Raw genomic sequence first — 10,827 nt, 5'->3', positions numbered from 1 at the left:
AGTCCTCTCTCTTTGTAATTTCTTTTCATAGTGGATTTCTGTCGCTTTGTGCCGTGGTTTTTTCCCGCAAGGGTGTTCCACATTAAATCTTTGTGTTCTCTTGTGATTGCTTGACGTTATTTGCTATCCTAAATCTAGACTGTGTGATTCCGTAGCATAAATCCCAAATCCCCAACAATCACCACTCTTTCCTGTGGCATGGTACACATGCAATATTGATGTGATTATATATATGTTTTTTCCTGTGTCGTAAAATGGAATGTTTAAACGGATGAATGTGCCGATCGAGTTTGGCGGATCCTGGATACATGCCATTGAATACTTGACCATGGAGCCGACTTTAATGTATGTTTTGTATATCACGCCGTCCATCCATTTTTCCATCTCATTTTAGTGCACCAGCCAAAAAATGAAGCAGAAGCAAATCTCAGGTGGATCACACCACATGAAACAGTGGTGACTGATTGTCCACCATTAAGAACCTCTAAGGGCTGACCGTGATGTTTATTTGCAATCCAGCCTGTTGGAAAGGTCATACAAACTACGGTGAAGGAAAAATAAAAAAATAAAAAAATAAAAAAAATCAACTTGATTCAAAAATTGTGTGGCCCGTTGTCAATCGCCACTGTCACCTGAGATTTGGATCAGTTTCATTTTTTGTCTCCTGCCCTAAAATTATATGAAAAAATGGATGGACTGCGTGAATATACTACACATGCATCAAGGTGGGCCCCATGGTCAGGGCCCACTGTCTTGTGTGAGGACGGGCCCGCGCCTAATCTGTTCCGTGCACCGGTCACTGGATTAGGTATTAACCCGCTGTCTCCAGCTTGGCACAGGTTGCAGCTCTGAGAGCCCACCGTGATATATGGGTTTATCCACACCATCAATCCATTTTGACATGTCATTTTAGTAAAGAAGCCCAAAAAATGAGGTACATTAGGGAAGCGGATTGGCCGGTGTACCACACCACACACCAGCTATATGGCAGGTACGTGACGTGCGAAGACGAGCACTAACGCTCCTCGAGCTCCGAGTTCTATCGAATGGTTCAAAGGAGATCAAGGTTACATGGCCCCACAGTGATGTATTTATCATATCTACACCGTTCATTTATTTTTAGAGATCATTTTAGAGCATTACCCAAAAAATGAATCTTATTCATAGATCATTTGGACCACACCACAAATAGAAGAGGACGTAATGATTTTCACTGTTAAGCAATTCGTAGGGCCCACAATGATGTTTATTTACCATCCAATTTGTTCATAAGATCACAAAGACCTGAATGAATGAAGAGGAAAAACAAATTTCATATTGATTCAAAACTTCTGTGACCCTAAAAAGGGTTTCAATGGTAGACGTTCAATCCCTCACTGCTTTTTGCAGTGTGGTCCACTTGATAGTTATATTTGTCTTATTTTTCATCTCAAGTCTTAAGACGAGCTCGCCAAATAAATGTATGGTTTGGATAAAACACATACCTCATGATGACTCATAAAACTTACTGACATCAATCCAGCAGCTATACAGCTGACGTGAGGTACACCAGCCAATCCGCTTCCGTACATCAGATGCTCAAGTGGAACACACCACTGGAAGTGGTGGTGATAATGATACCTACCATTGAAACCTTCTTAGGGCTCACTGTGATGTTTATTTGCCATCCAACCCGTTCATAAGGTCACATACACTTAGATAAGGAAAACAAGAAAATCAGCTTGATCCAAAACTTCTGCATGCTGATCCCAAGAAGCTTTTAATGGTAGGAGTTCAATCCCCACTGTGTGGTCACTTGAGCCTTGGACTTGCCTCAGTTTTTTGGGCTTATATCCTAAATAACATGGAAAAATGGATGGACGGTGTGGATAAACCCATACATCACAGTGGGCCCATCCGAGCCCAACCTGCGCCAAGCTCGGGAAGGGTAGTACCGAATGCGCTTCCTATGTGCATTCCCTTGTTTGCTGTAGATTTTGTGTTCGAATCTTGGTGGTATACTAGTTGTATATTTCTTTTTAAGAAAAATCAAAAGTCATGCTCAGGAGCAAGCTTACCAGAGACTCAACTCGAAATCTGGTCAAGTTGATTCGGCCCAGTTTCGAGTCAACCAACCAAGTTTTAGAACCATGGATGGTGGTTCTTAGCAGTTGATGGGGTCTTCCTCAAAAGTCTTCAACACTGGAAGAACCCACTTTTCTCCCAGAAAAATAGTCAAGGAGAAGGTCCATTTTCAAAGATGGGAGGTTCTTTTTTAGTGCTATAGGGTCCATGTTGAGGTCCATCACATTAACAGTTTGGGTCATTGAAACATATCCCTGAACATCATGAACCATGCACATTGGCGAACAGTACATTTGCATTGGTATTGTCATGGAGCAACTGATGTCTAGTTATACTTTCCTTGTTTTATACTTTAATATATTTAAAAAAATGTCTTATCCAAACAAGTACTAAATAAATAATAAAAAGAGGACTAATTTATCCATTAATTACAATAGTAGAACTAGCATGTGCAATGCACGTAGAGAGAGTGAGGAAGCTGTTTGCAAAGCATAAGAGGGGAGAAGTGGTTGTACAACATAGTTCTCTTTTAGCAGAGGGACCCTCTTTCTTTAGTATCTTTTATATTAGACAAATCAGTATCATGTGTTTGGATGCTCGCTTGAACCATATAGCAATTCATCAATTCCCTGTATAGGAAGTGACCAAAGTGGGGGTGCTACCATCATAATTCACATTGGAAACCAAAATCCATGTTATCTTTATAGAGACATAAAAAAGTTCTTTTTTTCTCTCTTTTTTCTTTTTTTCTTTTAAGAAAGTGGTTGTAAAGACAGTGTAGCTGCATGTAGGAGAAAAGATATGAAGTCACCGCAAAGAGATGAAGATAGATGAGACTAGATCAGCTCAAGAATAGGTAATAAACAAACTAATCATTACTATTCATTTTCCCAACAAAATAGCCTTGAACATCAGTACCATTCCATCCAAAAAGCATATGAAACCTTTATGTGTATGATTTTGCCAAAGGTCCAATGGAGAGAGGAAACGTCCTTGGTTTCTTTTGTGTGGGAGATGCATCATCTCATACACATGTTTTGAAAATTAGAACAAGATAGAACTTTTGAAAATCTTAACCATTTATCCTATGGTATGTTTTCACATGGTTTTGTTGTGTTGTGCCACAAATTTTCTCAAGAGGTACTGTGCAGTGATAGCGTTTTTTACTGTTCACAAAGGTCTGCTCACTTTAAACTCCAAATCTTTCAAGTCAGCCCTACCCTGGATGGACCAAGCCCCATTACTCTCCAATCCAACAAATCCCAACTGCCCAACTGTGGTCTTCAAATTGATGTCTAAATATGGTAACAATCCATGTCCAACAAGAAAAGTCCAAAGACTGGATGGTTAGGATTGTATGATTGAAGATTTGTTAGGCATAGCCCATCCATGGTGGGGACTACCAGATGGCCACTCTGGATCAGTTTTCCATGGTGCACAGCCCCCCTGCACTTTTATGATGGTTACAGGGATCAATCAAATTAAAGACGGTCCCAATAAGCTATACCATAGAACCCAATTAGACTCTAGTTAGCAACTGATTTCTCTATTGAATCATTCAACTAACCACAGGTCTATGTTCAACATCTACATGTCACAGCAACCTTTTCCTTGTAGCATCTGGTCCAAAGATACTCCAAATCCATGAAGAGAAGAACCAAAGAAAGCCCAAAATCGTAGCTGAATAACAGAAGCTCTCTGCAGCATTGAAGTATGAATGGAACTTCTCAGAAGCTGCTACTTTGACCTTAAGATCAAGGTTCTCTTTCTTGAGCTGTAGCCACATTAATTAGAGAGAAAATAAGTCACAATCTTGAGCTTGCAGTATATAAAACCACTTTCATATCGAATCAAACAAATACCGTTTCAATAGTTGTTAGAAGCTCTTCCACAGTTTGGTGTAATGCTGAAATTGTCCGACTGGTTACATCTTCATAAGCCGATTCAAAGTCTTCTGCCATGCAAGGATCGAAGATAATGCCTTCCATGACAAACAACTCCTCCAACAGCTTCACTTCTTCAATGTTCAGGCTGGCTCTCAACTGTGGCAGGAAGAAGTTAAAGAAATGAGGACTTCAAAAGTAAACTTGCTCTCTCAGGAGTTTCAACTCCCGGTCAAGGGTTCAAGTACCCATAGGTGGTGAAATTCCACCAGCGTGAGTGTGTGGGGTGTATGTGCGTGTGTTAAAAAAAAAAAAAAAAAAAAAAAGAAGAAGAAGTAAACTTGCTCTCTCCAAGCATACACCACATTAGAGCCATTCATCAGGTAGGCCCCTCTGCATATGTTCTCATCAGGCAGGTTATCTGTGGACAAAGAATGGATGGCTAGAACAAAAAAAATGATCAACACTCCATCTAACATAACCATATGACCAACCTGATGACTGGACTGTGCCTGATTTTTGAGCCACGGCAATTACATGGTGGGGCCAACCTGGTGAACAGCATGAATCTCATGCACATAATTGCAAGTGGAGGGAGTCACACCTCACAAGTAAAAGGCTCCAAAGAAATATATATTCCTAACTGCATACGACAATGTGGGCAATATCGTGCCATTTCTTTGCAGACCTGGTCCAACAGTCTGTCACGTGATTCACTTTTTTTAGTTTGACAGTGGGTGACTAGCTTTACTTCCCCTTTATCCTCATTGCTACTAACTCGTGGTGACGTCCTTACATGCTTCGCTCTGCAAAATACATAAACAAAATGACAGTTAGTTTTATTTTTGTATTATAGAATTGCAATTTTTAACTGGTCTGTACACATGCCTAGCACCAAAACGAAGGGTAGACAGGCTCTCTGATGCATTTAAGGAGCTCGGAGAGCAGCAACACAGAACAGCAGTTCGAGAGTTCCCACCCTGTTACAGTAAAGGAGATGGCCCTCACATTGACTGATCATGCAGTGACAAATTAAGGGAGGACCTCACCAGAGCATCTTGTAGGATGCGCGTAAGCTTCGAATCACGATATGGAATGTGGTTCATTTTGCCTGCAGATACACCAATTCAATCTTTTCATTTGAAATAATCACAAGAATTGTACTGACTGTATCTGGAAAGAGACAGGGAATGCGAGTACCATTCGTCAGAGCATTAATTACGTTGCCAAGAGCTGAGAGGGACTTATTGATAGTCTTTGCTTCTTCAAGAACTCTTCCCTCAGCACAGGTTTTCTCGACTTTCTCAGAGCCAGCCAGGTCGACAAGAACAAGTTTTCCAGTTTTCACCCTGTCGACATCTCCAAAGGACTAGTGGCATGACGGATTTTATTTTTTTTCAAACGCATAACAATGATTTTGGGAAATCAAACAGGCATACATTTTTTTTCTTTAAAGATCATTTTGAGGTGAGCATTTTAAAGTTTATTTATTTAATTCACGTAACCTTCCCATCAGAAGCAATGTTACACAAATATCAAATAAATAAGTTGCACGAGCAAGCTAAACTTGCAAGAAGACATCAGCAAACAAAGTTTACGCCTTTTCTTTCAATACTGCAATTGATAATTTACCAATTCATCCAACGGCCATGTAATCTATATGCTGTTTTCAAGAGTCTTTTACTGATAAGTTGCATCAACAATCTAACACATGATTGACATGTATACCAACAAGCCATTCCTTTGATGCTAAGAGATTGCTTATAGGCTATAATAGCTACAGAGAAAATGAAATTAGTAGATCAGATATATTACAAATGGCAACGCACAACATCCTAATAAAAATAGGGAAGTTACTGGGTATCTGACCAGTTGCTGACCGACCAAAGACAGTAAACACTATATAAAATACAAATATTTAAAAGCAAGTTGGAAGAATACTGATCAGATTAATGACGTGAGCTTCCAAAGAATAGTAAGTGACACTGCAAGATTTTACTAATAAAAGCATACCAGGGCCAAATAAAAAGCGAAAGATCTAAGAAAAAATGTGATGAAGATTTTAAATGCCAAAACAGTCATTAAGGCAGCATTTGGATGTAAGTGTGAACTGAATGGTAGGCATTAAGTCCAATCAAAATGGAAATGAAAAAGAAGAAGAAGAAGAAGAAGAATGTTACTTGTGCTTCCTTATATTTATAATGAGAAAGTAATCCCATTAAGTCAAACTCAAAAGCAATATAATTGTGATTTGAAGCGAGTCCCTCAATATGTATGCTAGGGAAGAAAATTACAATTTGCTTCTTTCCACCGTATTAGACTAGCAATTGGAATTTAGTTCGATATTGAATACAGATGCACCCTAAGGGAAGTTGTCAAAACTAAGTCACAGGAAGAGCACCCACATTACCAGAAGAGCATGCAATAATAAGCTTACCTTCCATCATTTGTAGATTCTTGAAGGACTGAAAATATATAAACACAGTGACTTCTGCTGCTGGCCATATTCATTTCTATCCATGTTAAGTCTCTGCAAAAGGGAAATAAAAAGAAAGACAAAACAGAAACCCTGCAGAAGAAAGGACTATCAAACAAGGTTTTAAACCAAAGCATCGTGTATCATATCATTCACTGCGATACAGCACCATATCCCCCCATACCGCCTCTGGATTGGGCTGTTTCAGGCCGATACAGCCATATCGTTCATGGGCGAGTCATACTGGCACATTGGGCTATATGCACTGGTTTCAGACGACAATCTCTGCTCCTAAATGACAGTAATCACAGTTACTAAGTCGCAAAAAAATAGCCAACAGAGCTAAAATTGAAGGATACGTGTCTCTCCAACTGCCCTATTAGCAACCCCAACCTGCATTTTCAAGGTTTAATTAGGGAAGCTGTAACCATCACCAAATTTTGCTGAATATTGAAACCCTTTATATCTTACAAAAAGCTTTTGCAAAGCTTCTGCAGCATCCATGATACATATCTAAAAACCAAGAATCAATAGATGAGTAAAACTGAAATCTTGAATGATTAAATCAGTTGAAATCGAAAGAAGCACTATCGCGATTCTCAGAACATACAGCAACAGCCTCATTTATAGACTAGCAATTAGAAGGATTCAACTACACTAGATAATTTTCTTTGGTGGAAGAAGTGGCAAGCATCAAATTGCTTGCTCACCTCAGTTGCTCCCGAAAGAAATATTCCTCGTGTCTTGCCCTCCTTAATCTGTAGATTATCTTTTGATAAATCAAAAAGGTCTCTGAGAAGATAACGCAACAATAATTAGACCATTTTTATCCCTTCAAAAATGAGGATATGCAAAACTGTGGAAGAGCACATATTCTGTTTCAGGGTTGGAGAACTTCAAAGGTAATCCATTTGCTGGCTTTCAGTAAGTTACAAACCTTACTTTCTCCATATAGATCTCCGCCTGTAAGTGCCACAAAAGAAAAGTTTTACCAATGACGTTGACAGTTCAAAGGGCAGGAAAATCAAGGAATATCAGTACTTATAATACCATTGACAATTTGACTATGTACTTGGATCCATCATTGGCAGATTTTATGCAGTCAAAAAGCCCATTTACAACTCGCGGAAGTATTCCTTTTTTCTGTCCATCACTCTCCGACATACTTGGGCCCTGCTTCAACATGAGGATGTTACTAGATGTCATCTGAATTGAAAGCAAACCAGTTCAAAATGCACCACTATTTTTTTAGAATGACTCATTAAACATCCCATTCATGAATACAATTTAATCACTTCACCTCCATGCTGTATGTCTTCCCAGCTCCAGTCTGTTCCAAATGCAGTATTTGAAGGTTACAATTTGTTAGTATTATGACATGAAAGCTTTACATTACTTGCCGAAACAAACAAAGCACAACATCTATCAGTTTTGCTTTTTTGTCAATATGATATGGAAGCTACATATTGCGCACTGGATGCATATTTTGTAGCCTGGCCTCAAACAGAACTGGCAATCCAAGGATACATCTTCGCACTTGCGTACATGTGTACTACAGTGCATGCATGTTTGAACTCATGAATTCATGCATTTAACAATCTGAACAACTACAGTTAATGACAGAAACGTAAAAAGAAAATGTTGACAACCAGAACAAGCATCATTTCAAGTAATTTCTACCAAAGTGCAGCTTACCTGTCCATAAGTAATGATTGTTCCATTTATTGCATTAATGGCATCTGTTTAGAAATAAAAATTTCAAAATTACATACAAAGCAGCAGGGTCAGACTGCACAGAAATCAACTAACCAAATCGTTTACCAAGAATATAAAACAGGAAAGTAATTACAGTAAGCACACACCCCGAACTATAGGCAGAGCTAGAAATTGATATACATCATCTTGAGAAGAGTGCTGATAGAATACCCTATCAAAGCAAAACATCAAATCTCCTTCCTTCACATCCTACAAGAAATTAATGCAAAAATCATATCAGTCATTTTCTATAAACGGAGAAACTCTCTGAAAGTAAAAATTAGAAAAAAAAAAAAAAAAAAACCTTGAACACAAAAGACTCGTTATCTAGGCTCCGTATGCAAACACTGTCGCCATGATCTCTCTTTTCTCTTGAACTCAAAGGTCTGAAGCGAGCACAGACTGTTACACTTGTCATGTCTACTACTTTTGATACTTTGAACTCCCGAATTTCTTCAAGCTTGTCACCAAAATGAGCAGCAAAATCGTGACTTGATATGGAAGTTTCAGCTCTAAAGCATCAGTACATAGTTTAGAGCTAGAACTTTCTTTAGCACCTTTCCTCAATAATTTCAAGAAAAAGACAAATTAAAATGGACCTCGATAAAATTCGTATAGAAAATCAGCTCTAATCAGATCTTGAAATCTGCAAGATTATTCAGAGATTTCTAACGGGTGTTCGCAAAATCAAACTGACATAAGGACAGCAACATTATATCGAAAGAAATTGCAACTAAAGATTGAATTCTCGGATTTTAAATGCCTTATAGAATTCCAGATCTAGATTTTTACACCGTAATAACAGTAGAATTTGACGAACAGAGATGCTTCAGCTGAAATCGGGTGAAAACCACAACCTGATCCGAAAATTTAACTGTAAATTACCTCCAGCTAGCCTAGATCATGAATGTAGAAAACTTAATACTCTAATTTCGTGAAATTCCTAGTAATTTTCAAACAGAGCAGCAATAGCATAATGATATGGAAAGGAAATGAGGCGTTTGGATGTAAAGAAGCTATAAGTGGTGAGGATAGGGGATTTAGAAATCTCTTCTGTAATTCAACGAGAAAAAATCCTCGTTTTTTTTACGGAAGCAGAGAAACCGGAGGAGAAATCGAGATTTTACGGCAGAATTGCGAAATTCCGGCATGGAAGATCTTTGATTTCGCAAGCTTCTTGAGAAATCTTTGAAGAAAAAGAAGAATCGAGCGGAAAGATGCATAGGGTTAAAGAGATAGTACCGAGGGAAGGTTTTCTCGACCAGCTCCAGAATTTTGGATGTCGAAATGAGCAGAGATTGGAAATATATACGGAGTTATTTGCAGGCGGGAAGGCGCGAGTTATATGATACTCGGGCAGCGTATGACGCTTGATACGCAGTCACTCAATTACTCTTAATGAGACGGACGCGGTTTAGCCAGGGACGCTACCACCAGCCACGTGGCTAGTGGCCGGTGCTGTGGGGACCCACCATGATGTATGTGTTTTATCCACGCCGTCCATCCATTTTGAAAGATACTTTTAGGCTTGTTCTCAAAAATGAGGTATAGCTAAATCTCAGGTGGACCACACCATGGGAAAACAGTAGTGATTGAATGTCCACCATTAAAAATCTCCTACGGCCCACTGTAATGGTTATTTGACATCTAACCTGTTGATTACGTCATACAGACTTGGATGAAGGTAAAAAAATATATCAGCTTGATCCAAAGCTTATGTGGCTCCCAAGAAATTTTTAATGGTGGTCGTTCATCAACATTGTGCAGTCCGCTTTAAATTTGGATCAACCTCATTTTTGGGCTTAAACCATAAAATGGTACGGAAGAATGGGTGGACGGCATGGATGAAACACATACATCATGGTGGGGCCCACATTGCACTTACGACTAGCCATTGACCCCTTACAAACATGTAGCCCAGTAATGATGTGAATTGGGAGAAGATCATGCTTCACGTGGGACCCGCCTAGTGAATAGTCCAGATCTCGCACGGCAAGGTTTGGGCTGGGCTCATGCTCAGGTCAAACTCTAGAATTTGTTTTGGCCTTTCAAGCATTTGTTTGTTATATATATATATATATATATATATATATATATATATATATATATATATACACACACGAACACACACCCCCACGTACTCACTCACGCGGTAGTGGGATTTCACCACCGATGGATACTCGAACCCTTGACCGGGTGTTGAAACTCCTAAGAGTATACCACCGGAGAATGAGTAAGGATCCTTTCAGGGTATTGGTTTGGCTGACTTAGACCCTGACCACCCTAATCATGAGGCAAAAGAATTCTAGGATAGGTGACCAGAGGCGTGGCGTGGCCCATTAATTGTACATGGATTTTTTTTCTCACACATGTGGTCCATGTTTCAATCATCCAGACCATTGGTTTGTTGTTTCAACTTGTGGATGAACCATGTCCCAAATATCTCCAAGATCGGTAGTTTCCAACCTTCAATCTCTAGACCCTTTTTTAGTTGAATGTGGACATTTATAAACGTTAATTAATATGTGAAAATGAAAAATTATTGAGTGCTCTCATGAGCTGTGGGTTAAAGTGCACATGGCCGCATCAGATTACTTGCACAGATCAAAGAATTGATCTGGACTGTCCATGAAGTTCACATACCACATT

General features: G+C 39.2%; 1 protein-coding gene across 5 annotated transcripts; it reads right to left on the bottom strand.

Moving 5' to 3' along the window:
- Window positions 1-2,422: 2,422 nt before the first annotated feature.
- LOC131229280 (kinesin-like protein KIN-1) lies at window positions 2,423-9,460 on the bottom strand. 5 transcript variants are annotated; one of them, XM_058225184.1, is made up of 17 exons: window positions 9,421-9,460; window positions 8,483-8,639; window positions 8,286-8,388; window positions 8,119-8,162; window positions 7,724-7,753; window positions 7,474-7,596; window positions 7,361-7,386; window positions 7,134-7,215; window positions 6,895-6,936; window positions 6,783-6,816; window positions 6,385-6,460; window positions 5,148-5,296; window positions 4,997-5,058; window positions 4,836-4,927; window positions 4,552-4,753; window positions 3,927-4,106; window positions 2,423-3,838 (listed from the first exon to the last, which is right to left on the bottom strand). In XM_058225184.1, the coding sequence occupies exons 2-17, from the start codon at window positions 8,594-8,596 to the stop codon at window positions 3,659-3,661; spliced, it is 1,539 nt and encodes a 512-aa protein (XP_058081167.1). In that variant the 5' UTR covers window positions 8,597-8,639; window positions 9,421-9,460; the 3' UTR covers window positions 2,423-3,658. The 5 variants fall into 5 exon arrangements, with proteins under 5 accessions (XP_058081167.1, XP_058081169.1, XP_058081168.1 ...); XM_058225186.1 differs by lacking the exon at window positions 9,421-9,460 and having other exon boundaries at window positions 4,636-4,753; window positions 8,483-8,917; XM_058225185.1 differs by lacking the exons at window positions 6,895-6,936; window positions 9,421-9,460 and having other exon boundaries at window positions 8,483-8,924.
- Between the last annotated feature and the right edge of the window lie 1,367 nt (window positions 9,461-10,827).

This window comes from Magnolia sinica, chromosome 16 (genome assembly GCF_029962835.1).
Source record: "Magnolia sinica isolate HGM2019 chromosome 16, MsV1, whole genome shotgun sequence".
Lineage (NCBI taxonomy): Eukaryota > Viridiplantae > Streptophyta > Magnoliopsida > Magnoliales > Magnoliaceae > Magnolia > Magnolia sinica.
Note: the sequence above shows the minus strand (reverse complement) of the source record. Positions and strands in the feature narration are given on the sequence as shown.